The sequence below is a fragment of the Emydura macquarii genome, unplaced genomic scaffold, assembly GCF_026122565.2.
Source record: "Emydura macquarii macquarii isolate MOO-44397 ecotype Brisbane River unplaced genomic scaffold, CSIRO-AGI_Emac_v2 contig_2473, whole genome shotgun sequence".
Taxonomy (NCBI): Eukaryota; Metazoa; Chordata; order Testudines; family Chelidae; genus Emydura; species Emydura macquarii.
Genome location: NW_027132610.1, coordinates 11,809,010 through 11,823,353, shown reverse-complemented (window position 1 = coordinate 11,823,353; position 14,344 = coordinate 11,809,010). Strand labels below are relative to the sequence as shown.

General features: G+C 40.2%; 1 protein-coding gene across 1 annotated transcript in view; it reads right to left on the bottom strand.

Moving 5' to 3' along the window:
• The window catches only part of KL (klotho), a 54,647-nt gene that overhangs the window by 9,561 nt on the left and 30,742 nt on the right, over positions 1–14,344 (bottom strand). The window contains exons 2-4 of the mRNA XM_067562974.1: positions 13,282–13,792; positions 5,493–5,761; positions 887–2,003 (exon numbers count right to left, since the gene is read on the bottom strand). Of these exons, the coding sequence (XP_067419075.1) occupies positions 887–2,003; positions 5,493–5,761; positions 13,282–13,792 (1,897 nt within the window). The remainder of the gene's footprint in view (positions 1–886; positions 2,004–5,492; positions 5,762–13,281; positions 13,793–14,344) is intronic.

The window sequence follows — 14,344 nt, the reverse complement described above, 5'->3', positions numbered from 1 at the left end:
GCAAGGGGAGTGAGTGGATAGATATGAAAATGGGTCTTGCGGGTTGTGACTGGGAAGATAATTTTAGCAGCTGTGTTCTGGATGGACAGTGGGAATGATACCCTAGATGACACAATCACGCGAAGAGATAATGGAACGTGCAAGTATTTTAGTCAGCAGGAAAGACAGGAAGGACTGAATTTTTATAAATTGTGAAAGAAGTAGCAGCAAGATTTGGTGATGGCCTAACTGGGCAGGGAAGAGGAGAAGAAAGAATCAAAAGTGACCCCAAGGGTGAAAGCATGAATGACAGGCAGGATGATGGTGTAGTCAGCAACCATGGAGAAAGGAGAAAGTATTAGGAGTTAGGTTTTGATCATATTTAGCTTGAACTGGAGACAGGACACCCGAGATAATGTGCTGGAGGACACATTCAGATGTGCAGCACTGGACAGCAGCAGACAGGTCAGGTATAGTATGCAGAGCTAGATTGGTGAATTTCTGTGAGGAGAGATTACCCATGGATAAGGTGTAGAGGGAGAAGAGGAAGGGACTCCAACAGAGAGGGGAAGAGGAAGAAGCACCAAAAGAGATAATGAAAGGAGCAGTCGAGGCGGGGTTGGTGTGGGGAGGGGAAATCTCATGAGCAGATTTGAAGTTATCCACACCAGTTACTTAAAGATATATATTTTATCTTCTGCTTTATTAAGATTATGTGGAAGTAGATCTGTCTTCCTAATGCTTAACACTTAACAACAATGGATTAGTGTACCATAGAATAAGTTATCTGTTATGAACTATGGCATAACTACACATTAGGTGCTGTGCAAGCCAATTTTTTTAAATCATACACTATGCTAAAATTTATGCTAGTACTCAGTGTATAAACTTTGCCTGGGTTCCTTACCTTTTAAAGCTTCGTTGATATAATTTTGTATGTAATATACTCTCAGTTTATCTTGAACCATATTCTGATCATCATCAATTCCATTGGCTATAATATAAACTGGGACATCACCATACTTGGATTTAACCCACTTGAGCATTTTGCGCAGTCCCCACGGCACCACTGCGGTTCTGCTTGGGGAATTTAGCCATGTGATGTCTTTTATCATTTGAACTTGAAGATAGTGATCATACTTCAGTGCATCTTCTTTTTCCCAGTCCACCAGAGTAGTAGTGTAATGACTTAAGCCAAAAAAATCAAATGAGCCTTGGATTAATTTTTTTTCTTCTTCAGAGAAATAAGGCAAGTGGAAATTATATAAATCAATGCTGTTTCTTTGGTGAAGCCATTCTCTCATCACATGTGGATAGTCACCATTCCCAAAGATGGGCTCAGCAAGCCAGCCAATGTCAAATTCTAGAACTCTATCAGCAACTTCTTGGTCCTTTTTGGAAAAGGGACAGGCCGGCTCTACCCAATCAGCTTGCAGAGCTATAGATATTTTACCTTTCTGAGATCTTCTAAATTCTTTGTCATACAGATGCCATGCTTTAGCATGGGCTTTCAACAGATTATGCCCTGCAGAGTATGTCAGGTTCCTCACATAGGGTTCATTCATTGTAATCCAAAATTTGACATGGTGGCCAAGGTTTTTGAAGCAGAGCTTGGCATACTCAACAAAGGCTTTAACAGTCTCTGGGTTCTCCCAGGCTCCATATTTGGCTAGGAAAACAGGAAGCCCCTGGTTCTCAGCCACAGGTTGCCATAAAGCTACAACAGGAGTTATATTAACTCTGAGAAGTTCACTGACAAAACACTGGTAATAGTGCAGGAATGTGTGGTTGATCTGAGACAGGTTCCCCAAAGGGAGAATCAAAGACCATTTCAGTGAAAAATGAAAATGTGTGACATGCATTTCCTGCAGCAGTGAGATCTGGAGCCTGATGGCAGCAAAGTCAATGCAGTGCCGCTTACGTTTTGGGGTAACCACTCCATCAACTTTAATAAGCTTCTTAGTGTGGTGAACATCCCACAGGTATACATTAGAGTCAAGGAACTGGGAAGGAGTTGTGTCCACCTAAGTAGGGAAAAGAAACACACAAGATTCAATTTGTCACTTCTGATTACATAGAAAATTCATAACCATCAGACAAGGTTTGCTAAAAGATAATCACAAGTAGAATATTGCTTTTCAATTGATGCTGTCTCATAGAATAAACACATTTTCCCTTTTAGCATCTCTCTCATACATCTTTGATGCCACCTCTGACACATATGAATGAATGGATCTGAATATAGCCAGGTCAGAAAAATGCCAAATATATGTAGCATCTTTGCCCCACTTGTATAAAAAGCAGTGTAGTAGCACATGCCCTCTGTTTACCCTCCTCACAATGCTCAATTCTGTGAGGGAAATCAGGGACTGTTCAGGGACAAAAAAGCAAATCCAGAGAAGGATAATACAGCAAAAGACTGTACTAATTTTTAAAATTATTTCTTTAAAGTTAAAAAGCTGTATTTTTGAGCTATTTGTACATTATAAACTGCCATAAATAACCCTTCTTTTTTCCAAGGGCCATCTCTAAGGTGGAACAGAATAAATAATAAATGAAACATGAAGAATTAAACAGTTTCCTTATTTGAACCTGTGATAAAAGAAATACTTTTCTGAGCTTGATTTTCAGCATGAATACAACTGACAGGTAAGAATTTTTCTTCTTGCTAAAGAAGTGTCCTTTAGCTGCACTAGCATATTGAACTAAAAAGTGCCATTCATTCACTTTTAAAATATTAAATGTGTTAAAATAGCATGCTGTTGATTTCTGAGTCAGATTTTTACTCTGAGATCAGAGTTATGCCAACGTGCATCACTCCAACAATAAGCAAATTTTCCATCAATCTTTCGGGCCTGAGAGCTGTGGAGCACCTGCATTAACCACTGAAATTAATGAGAGATGTAGATGCTCAGAGTCTCACAGCATCACACCTTTATTTTTTTTTAATAAACACCATGAACATAAAAAGGACTATGGGGAGAGGGAGGAGAGTTACTTAGGTTTTATTGTATGTATTTTTCATCCTTCCTAGCCCAGTTTACCTTTCATAAGAAAGGCCCAAACTACAAAACACAGTTCCTACATGTACATCTGCCTATGCCCACTATTTTTCTTCTTAAATTAACCCCCTGAGCCTAAGTTTCCCGGTCTGACCTTTTGTTTCAAAAGCGGGGTCAGCCTAAATCCACTGTTGGGCCTGTAACTGAGGCTATGTCTTCACTGATGGCAGCAAATTCGCCGCCGTCAGATCGACTTATCTGGATCGACTGAGCGGTAAGTGAAGACCCGCTCAGTCAATCCAGAAATCGACGTATTAAGACCACCTTCTCAAGTGGCGTAGCGCTGCGTCGCGCAGTGCAGTGAAGACGGCGCGCAGAACAGAAGCACAGAAGTCGATGGGAGTTACGCAATTTTTTTGCGTAGTTTGCGTAACTCCGGTCAATTGCCGCAGAATCTCCGAGGTAAGTGAAGACAAGCCCTGAGACTGTAGAATTGTACAGAGCAGCTGCAAATCAGTTGCTGTTTTCTCTGGAGAGGTCAGTATTGTGCTTATAGAGGAAAGCAATAAAAACATCATGTCAGAGGGAAATTGCTTTCCTGGAGAATTGTCCCTTGTAGATTACTAAAGCATGCATTTCCACTAATACTGTGGGAATGCTGTCAGAAATGTTTTTCCACTGTAATGCATCTACAAATCATTCTATCTCAGTCTTACAGCACAAAATGTTTGAATATCCTTTTGAAGTGGAAATTTGAAAGGCTTTTTTTTCCTTGAGCTGACTGACTCAGTAACTTTACAGCTGTTATTGATCCCAAAAGGTAGCAGTGCCATTTCTAGTCTCAATTTATTTGGGACCTAGAAGGACAATGATTTTTAAGGAAATTCAGCAATCAATATACCAGGTAAGGAGTTTGCAGTGTTTCTCAAGAGTGTGAAGTTAGTTAGAGCTTACTTTTTGGGTAAGGAACAAAAAACAAAACAAAAACCTATGCTCCAGCCTTAAGAAAGTTTCTGTCTTTGTGGAAAATCTAAATTAAAAATTTTGCTCTTGGATCAAATCTGAGAGCTGAATTTTATTTCACATCTTTATTGTGGCTAGAGGAGCCCTGAAGCATCTGAGAATACCTCCACGTTTTCAAAGAGATCACAACCTGTCCACAATTTTTGCATGTGCAGTGAAAGCTTTAAGTGTGAAGGGTTGTCAGAGTTAACAGATCTAGCTGGGGAAAAAAAAAGAAGTGAAAGCTAAGAAGAGGGTCTCAGACAGGTTGGTTGCTAGCAAGGGGGCAGTGATGCAGCAGAGGCAGAAGCAACGCTGCACTGATTGGCAAATGAGGAGCACAGTAGAATTGTCCATCCCTACTTCAAAGGTATTTTCCTGTATGCTTTCTGCTTTTTTCAGCACACAATGCCACAAACAATGATGCTGTAATGCACATGCATACGACATGATCACATTAGGAAGAGAGCTGAGCAAACAACAGATTTTTCAGTTTGAGGACTAACCTCCCCACAACAACAACAACAACAAAAAGGGGGAGGGGGACAAAAGTCTGATTCAATTCAAACCAAATTTTCTAAATAAAAAAAAAATCCAACCTACGCAAAAAACTTTTTGGGTTGACTTTAAACAATTTTTTGTTGTTGTTTTTTCAATTTGTTTGGCCCATTTTCAGGTGTTTTTTTCACCCTTTTTGTGTTTATTTGATTGACAAATTTGAAAACAAGATCCCATTTTGAAACAAAACATCAAAATGAAATGATTCAAATGGTTAAGCCAAAACATTTTAACTTTAAAAATTTTTTTTTGCATGGATGGTGGAAAGGGAGGCAAACTATTCACCAGATTTGACCCAAATTTGCAAATAGTTTCACAACCCCAAAAACCCTCACATTTTTCTGTGAAATTCCTATTTGCCAAAAAAACATTTGCTCAGCTCTAATTAGGAAGGGCCTTTAGAAAACATGACTATTGATGGTTTCATGCCTTTAATATTTCCCAATATAAAGAAGTGTTTAAACAAATTTCTTGCCATTAAAAGTAATACATGTAGATCACAGCCAAATATACTGCTATTAAAATGATGAAGATAGAAATGCCATTTGCACTATTTGCCATTTCACATATTAGCACCTTTGTGTAGAAGTGTTGAATTTAATAGATAATTATCTTCCAAATGCATTTGAAAAAGGATGTATTTTTGTTAACTGAACACATAAATGTTCTAGGAAGATGGACATTAGATCACATTTTCTGTTTTTTTGTTTGTTTGGAGTTTGCTTTTAGAAAGTCTTATTTATGATATTTAAATTTGGATCCACTTTTATGGTCACACTTAGGTTGCCTGGTGAAAGTTGGGAAAATAGTCTGTGGAATGTGCCGCTTTAATAAACTGCTGATCCCACTAAACCATTATAGTAACAGATCTTGAATCACCAAAGTAAAAATTATTATATACTTGCAGAACATTTTGGTTGGAGCGTCTATTAGCTTTGTCACCAGACTTACCTGAATGTAGTTATCAACAATTCCCCAAGCAAAGCTGCAGGGAAACTTCCCGTCTATGGGTTGATTCTCAGGCAAAGGTGGGAAGCCATTTCTCTCTATCAACTTTTGGTAGAACAAAGCTGAAAACTTTGGTAAAAACTTCTTGTCATGGCTTTGAAAATCAACATAAAATAATCCACGTCTAATTCTGTATCCTCTATGCCATTCAAAGCCATCCATGAGGGACCAAACGGTGTACCCAAGGACATCAACTTCATCATATCTGATGGCTGAGAGGACAAAAAGCAAGATAACCTCATATTGCTTATTTTTTCCAGACAGTGTACCTTTTAAAAAATTATTGTAGCATTTGAGCGTTAGAACAATGCAGTAGGTTAAATAAATGTCTTAAGGCCTGATTCAAACTCCATTCAGTGGAAGTCTTTCAGTTGATTTCAATGGGCTTTGGATCAAACTCCTACAGAGTTATACAGAAACAAAAATTACCCTGAAGAAATTATCCCAAAAAATTTAACACAACTTTTTGGTGTTATTAACGATTTGTATTAACTATCTAGGCAATGCAGATGGCAGTGATAATGCTGATGAGACTTTACTCATTTGATTTTACAGACCCCTCCCCCCAGTTCTGTTATGAGAATATCATTTTCTGGCTTAAATATTTGGGCATCTCTAAAAAAAGTTCCAGCCCAACTATTTAGCATTTATTAACCTCCACATCTAAAGCAGGCTGAAAGCCTGTTCCAGATTTAAGGGGAGTACCAGCAGTATTATTGTTGTGACAAGTTCCATGCTGTGATTTACTTTGAAGTTTACAAACGGTTTGCATTTCTATAGCTATTAAACACCGAGCTTCAGCAAAATGTTCTTCGAGAGGGTCCTTGTTCAACAAAGCCCTTAAGCGTGTGTTTAATTTTAGGCACATACTTAAACCCATTCCTATTCAGCAAAATTTAAATTTAATTCCTATTCAGAATTTTAAGATACTTAGTTGAACTAGGACCTATATCAGTACCCAGCACATTTTAGCTTTATCACTCATCACCTTATTTCAATACAAATTGGGTACCTATTGAATTTAACATTACCCAGCCTAGTTACACTGCCAACATTTTATGCAATCAAATATCAGCGTTAATATTTCCTAGTTGTATAAATGTATCTCATTATAATCAGATATGAAGGGCCAAATTGATTCTTGATGTAGCACCATTTGAATCAATTAAAGCAATGGAATTATAAAAGAGATTAATTTGGTTGTCTCTTTAATTGGCCATGATAAACTCACAAAGAAAATGGAACATTTCTTTCCCTAAAGATTAGTTCTCTTATGTTTGTCAAACATTGATTTTTTTAAAAGCCCTGCACATTCACACAACACTTGCTGTTCCAACAGAGTAAAAGTCAGTATGGATCCACTTTGTTAACTAGCATCAGCAAGAATTTATCTTAGAATAGCATTACACTCCTGTGGCAAGTCAGCACAGAGAGCTTGCATGTTGTTTTTCGGGCACATCAAAAATTCTCCTAAAATTCCACCTTAAAAGTTTACTGACTTGGGCCATGTTGCCTACGAGAAATGAGTTAAAAAAAATTTGGAAGGGGGCAAAAAGTCTCAAATACAATGTAATCATCAAGTTGTGCACATGCCTTATTGAGGAACCACATGACTTATTGATGTTACTCTTATCCTCCTTCTTACTGCCCCCCATTTTGTCTGTTTCTCTCTCACATTTATGTCATGCCTAAATGTATTTATTTATTTATGTTTAAAATGCAAGATCTTCAAGGCAAGAAGAGGAAGTTACTCACCTTGTGCAGTAATGATGGTTCTTGGAGGTGTGTCCCTCTATGGGTGCTCCATTGTAGGTGTGTCTGCATCCCTACACTGCTGATCAGAGAACTTTGGTAGCAGTGCTTGTTCAGCCTGCGCATGCACTGCCCCTCATGCTCTGCCACAAGACTAGCCTCAGATCCTCCTCAGTTCCTTCTCTCCCACAGAGTCATTTACAAGACCTCTGAAGTAGAGGGGAGAAGTGTGGGTTGTGAAGCACCCACAGGGACACACATCTCAAAGAACCATTGTTATTACACCAGGTGAGTAACTTCCTCTTCTTCAAGTAGTTTCCCTATAAGCGTTCCTCAGTAGGTGACTCCCGAGCAATGCCCATCATTGGAGTCTGGGGCTTTGGTGTCAAGTCTGTTATAGATGATAGCACCCGAATTGGGCATCTGCAGCAGAGACTCCAAGGATGACATAGTGTTCTGCAAGGATACGTGCAGATGCTCAGATAGCTGCTTTGCAGATTTCTGATATAGGGATAGATACCCTTGGAGAAGGCGATGGAAGAGACCGATCTCATAGAGTGCGAGCGTATTGAAGATAGAGATGTTGCATTACGCATCTGGTAACAGAGTGCGATACAGTTCAAGACCCATTTGGAAAATCTTTGAGCTGAAATCACTGTACCTTTTGACCTATTTGCAACGGAGAGGAAGAGTCTTAAAGATTTTCTAGAGCTCCTGTCATGTCCAAATAGAAGGCCAAGGCTCTCCTCACTTTAAGCATATGGAGGATGACTTCCCTATTATCCCAATGAGGTTTGGGATAAAAGGCTAGAAGCTGAATAAGCTGGTTCAAATGAAATTCAAAAGTCACTTTGGCAGTAAACTTCAGGTGTGGTCTAAGGAGTGACTTTGTCTGGGATGAACACCGAAGGGGGGGATGCATCATTAGAGCCGCTATCTCCCCTTTTTTTTTGCTGAAGTGATGACAATGAGGAATGTTGTCTTCATGGAAAGGTGGGTTAAGGAACAAGTGGCCATAGATTCAAATGGTGGTCTAATCAGTCCTTTTAACATTAAATTGAGATCCCATTGCGGGGTGGGAAGTCTGAGTTGGGGAAAGAGGTTTGCTAATCACTATACCTATGAGAAACCTCTTTGTAATCAGGTGATAGAAGAGTGAGTCTCCTTCTACTTGCTGATGGAAGGTCACAACTACTACTATGTGGACCTTTAGCGAGCTAATAGAGAGCCCCAATTTCTTGAGAGTTAACAGATAGTCATGGACTGCCAGTAGAGTGGCTGCAGTCGGGGTGACACCTCTGGGCTGGCACCAGATTTGAAATCTTTTCCACTTTTGTAGGTAGACACGACAAGTAGCTCCTTTCCTACTGTGCAACAACACCTCTGGTACCTCTTCAGAGCAAGGTATTTCTACAAGCTGGAACCATGAAGAAGCCAGGCTTTGAGCCACAGAATCTGCAGGTTGGGATGAAGAGTATTTCTCTCATTCTGCGATAGAAGGTAAGGAGTGATTGGAAGAGTCATAGATGTACATAGTGCCAGCTGTGACAGGTAAGGTCTGTCTGGGTCTGGTGGGAGCAATCAGCATTATGTTTGCTTTTTCTCTTTTCACTTTCAAAAGGACTTTCAGTATTAGAGGAAATGGGGGAAAGGAGAGCGTCTCCCTTGGAGTGTCATTCGATTCCCACTCTGGATCAGTACTGTGGACATTTCTTGTTCTGATAAGTAGTGAACAGGTCTATTGTTGGTGTCCCTCATTGTTGGAATATGCCATGGAGAACACCAAATCTATTTCCCATTCGTGGTCATGTGGGAATTTGCAGCTGACTGTCTGCCATCATGTTGTGTACTCCTAGTAGGTAGGCCGCTGATGATATGAGATTGTGGGAAATACACCAGTCCATAATTTTAGTACTTCTATACACAGGGAGGGTGACCTGGTACCTCTTTGTAGGTTCATGTAATACATGCAAGCCATTTTGTGTGCATGTCTTTCATCAGTAGGAGGAAGTGAGCACATGCATTTCTGACCACTCTGAGTTCAAGTGGGTTGATATAAAGGTATGTCTCAGCTGGCAACCATTTGCCCTGTACTGTGCAACCGTTGAGATGCATGCCCCATCCTATGAGAGATGCATCAGTGGTCAGGAATAATGATGGGAAAGGCAGAACAAACAGGATGCATGCTTACTGAGTGTTTTCACCAGTCCACAATTGTTTGATCAATCAGTTAGGTTGGAGGCAGGATAAATCATGATGCCCTGAGTGCATAAATAGGATGCCATTAAAAAGAGGACCTTGGAGAATACTCTGGGGACTGAAGAGAGGCTGATAGGGAATGTACTGATAGTGGTCTTGCCCTAGCATGAACCAGAGGTAACGCCTGTAATTCGGTATAAATCTAAATGTGGAAGTGCACTTCTTGAAGGTTGAGGACAGAGAACCAATCTCCTTTTTCTACTGCTGGAATAATTGTGGATGGTGTGACCATCTTGAACTTCTGAGCCTTGATAAATTTGTTGAGCACTCTGAGGTCCAGCATGGGTTTCCAACCCCCTTTTTTGGTGGATATCAGGAAGTAATGAGAATAGAAGCCTTTGCCTCTTATACGTGTGGGCACTGGGTCTATAGCTCTTATGCTGAGGAGATAGTTTCCCTTCTGCTGAAGCAGGCTCTTGTGAGAAGGGTCCCTGAAGAGGGACAGGGAAGGGTGTTTGGGTGGGAGAAGGGAGGTGAAATGGATGGAATACCCATCTCGGATGATCTCCAGCACCCATTTGTCAGAGGTTATCCACTCCCAGGTGCTGTGAAACAGGGTGAAACAGTCTCCGAAGGGATGGGTGAGGTTTTCCAGCAGAAGATGATGTTGATGGCCTAAGGGCACTTTGACCAACCCATCAAAACTGCCACTTTGAGGATGAGGGTTGAGAAGAAGTGGACTGATATCCTGATGGTTTCCCTCTGGGGAACCTAGACTTCTTCCTCTGAGGTTCATATGACCTCTGCAATGAACATGGTGATGAATATTTCAATGAGTGTAAATGAGCGGTTTGTGTAAAGTGTAAGCATCTTGGTCTGAAAGCCTGGATGTTACCTCTCCCCTGTTCAAAGTTTCACAATGCTTTTTGGCTGCTTGAAAAAGAGAGTTCACCCTTCTGAAGCTTCCAACTTCCCCAGAGGTGTAATTTTTTTTTTTTTTTTTTTTTTTAAAGAGCCACCTGTGTTGACATGGCTGTTACTCGTAACACCTGTTTACTAACACAAGTATGGAGGAACACGTTCACGCTAACAAATTTAAATGATTTTTATTAACCACCTGGTTTAACACACCCTTTTACAACGTCCCATGAGCTGGTTCATTCTTTCATTTTGTTGTTTCCCTCTCAGATCAGTGTTTTAGACACGAGCAAAAACAGCTGATGCATAATTGATTGACTCCCACAGGGCTACCGATGTGTAGGTTCTCAAAGGCCTGTAGAAAGGCATTGTCAACCTGTCGAGATTTTCAGAAAATAAATAGCGGTAAGATCCCCCATCGCTTGGTTTGTACCTAACCCCATCACGCTCCCATGCGCGTTCCTTTACCTGCGCCACATCTTTTCCTTTGGCCTGGTGACTCCTGCGAGCTGCCTTCTTCCATGGGGATGGACAATGTGAGGCCATCAGGCTCATCAGGCTGGCTCACGGTTGCTCAGGTTTTGGGTTCCGGCGTATCCATCAACATCTGGGCCAAAGAGCTGTCCTCAGAACTGGTGCTGGTGCAGTGTTTTCTCCACAGCTGTTAAAGGCCCCAGGAGCCAAAACAAATTCTGAAGGCCTCACAGGAGTGGTGAAGGTGTCCATGTTCTCCTCTCGGCGTTTTTCCACAAGCTGTGAACCACGTGGTCTTGAAAACGAGATGATTTAAAGGCTCTGAGACTTCCGGGGCGGTGCTGCCGCCCAACCAACCATTGAGCCCCAGAGATTCCACCCCACCCCGATTGGTTCACCTTTCCCTTCTGGGACGGCCTAAGCCCGCTCTGATTGGTGGAGGGGTCACCCCACTCCTTACTGTACCCTTTCTGGGCCAATCCTGCTCTCGCTGTGAAATGAATGCCAACTGGCGGAGGGGTCACAACACCCACTTCCGGTCAAGTGGCTATCTGGGGTCCAATCCCGCTCTTGGAGCGGTCCTGCGGGGGCGAAACCCTCTCCTATTGGTGGGGAGCTGGCGGGAGGCATTCTCGGAGGGGGTCACACCACCCACTTCCGGTCAGGTGGCCATCTTGACCTGGAAGTCATAACCCGGGTGGGACTTCCAGTGACAGGTGACCAGATGGGGAGGGACTTCCGGTGACAGAGGTGGGACTTCCGGTGACAGGGGGCGGGCTGATGTTTGATTGATGGTAGGTCCCTTGTACTACTTACTTTGCCATTAAGAAGTACAATAGGGCCTCACGATTACAAACACCAGAGTTACGAACTGACCAGTCAACCACACACCTCATTTGGAACCAGATGTATGCAATTAGGCAGCAGCAGAGACAAAAAAAAAGGCAAATACAGTACTGTGTTAAATGCAAACTACTAAAAAAAAAGTACCTGACAAGGTAAGGAAACTTTCTGTGTTTCATTTAAATTAAGATGGTTAAAAGCAGCATTTTTCTTCTGCATAGTAAAGTTTCAAAGCTGTATTAAGTAAATGTTCAGTTGTAAACTTTTGAAAGAACCACCATAATGTTTTGTTCGGCGCTATTAACACTTCAGAGATACAAACAACCTCCATTCCCGAGTTTTCATAACTCTGAGGTTCTAATGCATTAGAAATAAGAAGCGTCAGTGCTATAAAGTAAGTTACGGTTCTTTTTCTTTTTTAATTCTAGGTTAACAATTGGTTAAAAAAATTAAATTAGTTAAAATAAAATGTTATTTAAAACTTCAAAAGACTGATTCTCCTTAAACTGAGACGAGTGTAAATCAGGATTAACTCCACTGAAGTCCATAGAATTATACTGATGTAAAATTGATGAAAGAGCACAATTAGGCTCCAAAATTACAGTAGAATTCCGTTTATCCAAGCCTCCATTATCCGGCTCTGTGTATTAACTGAACAACCAGCACACACAAGATCGTTACAACGCATTAAAACATAGGCCCCTTCTTTAGTTACAGTGTACACGAACCATTACTTCTAGTAAAGAGTGCAGTACCAGTTTTTAAAAAGGCAGAAATTATAAGCTCAAGCAACTCAAAAGCAGTACAGTATTACTGTTGTTGCAACTTAAAATGATCATTTCTGCCTTTTTAAAAACTGGTACTCTTTACTAGAAGTAACAGTTTGTGTATGCTGTAAATAAAGAAGAGGGGGAGGAGGGTCAGTTAGTTTAAAAGCAACTCTGGATCCTAAAAATAATGGATGGAAAGCTCTGCCTATTCTCTAGAATTATTTTTATTATCCAACCTGGCCCCAGTCCTAATTAGATGGGATAAAAAATTCTGCTGTACTGGATTCCCATTTCTTCATAACCAAGTACATTGTTTCAGCCCTGCATTACTGCCAGTATGGTTCCTGTCGGGAAACATTTTTTTTTAATATATAGTCTTATCTAGTAAATATTTATATATCTATCTAAAATATTGAAATTCATCACTAGAGTTTTCCTGTAATGATTCAAAGCAAACCCCATTGATAAAAACACAAACAGCAATTTCACACAGGGTTTGCGCTTGCTCTTTCTGAAATCAATGGAAGTTTTGCCACTGGCTTAAAGGAGAGCAGGATGAAACCAACAAAGCGCCATCCACACCACACTCATCAAAAGGCACTTGTTAACAACTGATAAAAATGAACTTAACAATTTGAAATCTAATTTCATAGTGAAAATCTAGATATATGTTAAAGGCCAAAATTAAGTTTTGGAGCATTTGTTTACTGAGCTTCAGTGGGGTATTTTGCACAAGTTTTGTCAGAAAAATAATATTAATTTGTCAACAGTGCTACCTTTTAAAGTTTCCATAATGAACTTTTTGAGATAATAAATATACTTGGCATCATCTCGCTTGGTGCTACCAGAGACAAACCAACTGTTCTCCACGATGAATATTTTAGGCTTGTTATATTCCTGGCTTATCCAATAAAGGAGCTGCCTCAAACTTAGTGATTCCTCCTGGTGGAATAACATCTGAGAGTCCAAGAGCTGGAAACTCAGTGTTGCTCCAAAAGAAAGAGCAAAAAAGTCAGCTGTTCCCTTGATGTACTTCTTTTCTGCATCACTGAATTCAGGTAGCAGAGATGAAAGGTTACTCTTCATGCTCTGAGGGTAGTCACCATCAATAAATATGGGTTTAGCAAACCAGCCCAGCACAAAGTCAAGGGATTTTTGACATTCTTGTATGTCTTGTTCAGTCATAGCTTGAGGTTTTATCCAGTGGGAGCTGAGGGCAATGGACACTTGGCCTCCTTGAACTGGACGAAAATGATCATTGTAGAGATGCCAGACTTTGGCATGGGCCTGTTGAGAAGAAAGACCATAATTAATTTATCTGAAATTGTGTCTTGAATAACAGAAATGTAATAATAATTCAACCACTAATGTTCCGATTTGACTAGCAATGCCTAATCATCACATCTCTAAGCTAAATCTTATTTCCTCTTCAATGATTTATGATTGCTAATTTCTATGATCCTAATCAGAGTAGATAATATCGCATTGATAAAAGAAAAACACTTTCAGCTTGTTTTGGAAAAGAAGCAAGATCTGCTTAATATGGTATATTCCATGCACTGAATATAAAGCTGGTTTTTATGATCTCTTGAAAAATAGTGTTTTAATTTCTACAAAGAAACCTGGCTATTGTATGAATAACTGAAACATAGGCTTTGGTTTGAAGATTATATATATATATATATATATATATATATATATATATATATATATATATAGGAGAGAGTCCATTTTGTTTGATAACTGGAAATATGGAAAAGTCTGGAGGTCATAACCATTAGAGCTGGGACTGGTGGTCAGGAGAATGACTTTAAACTCTACCACATCAGTCCTGTATAC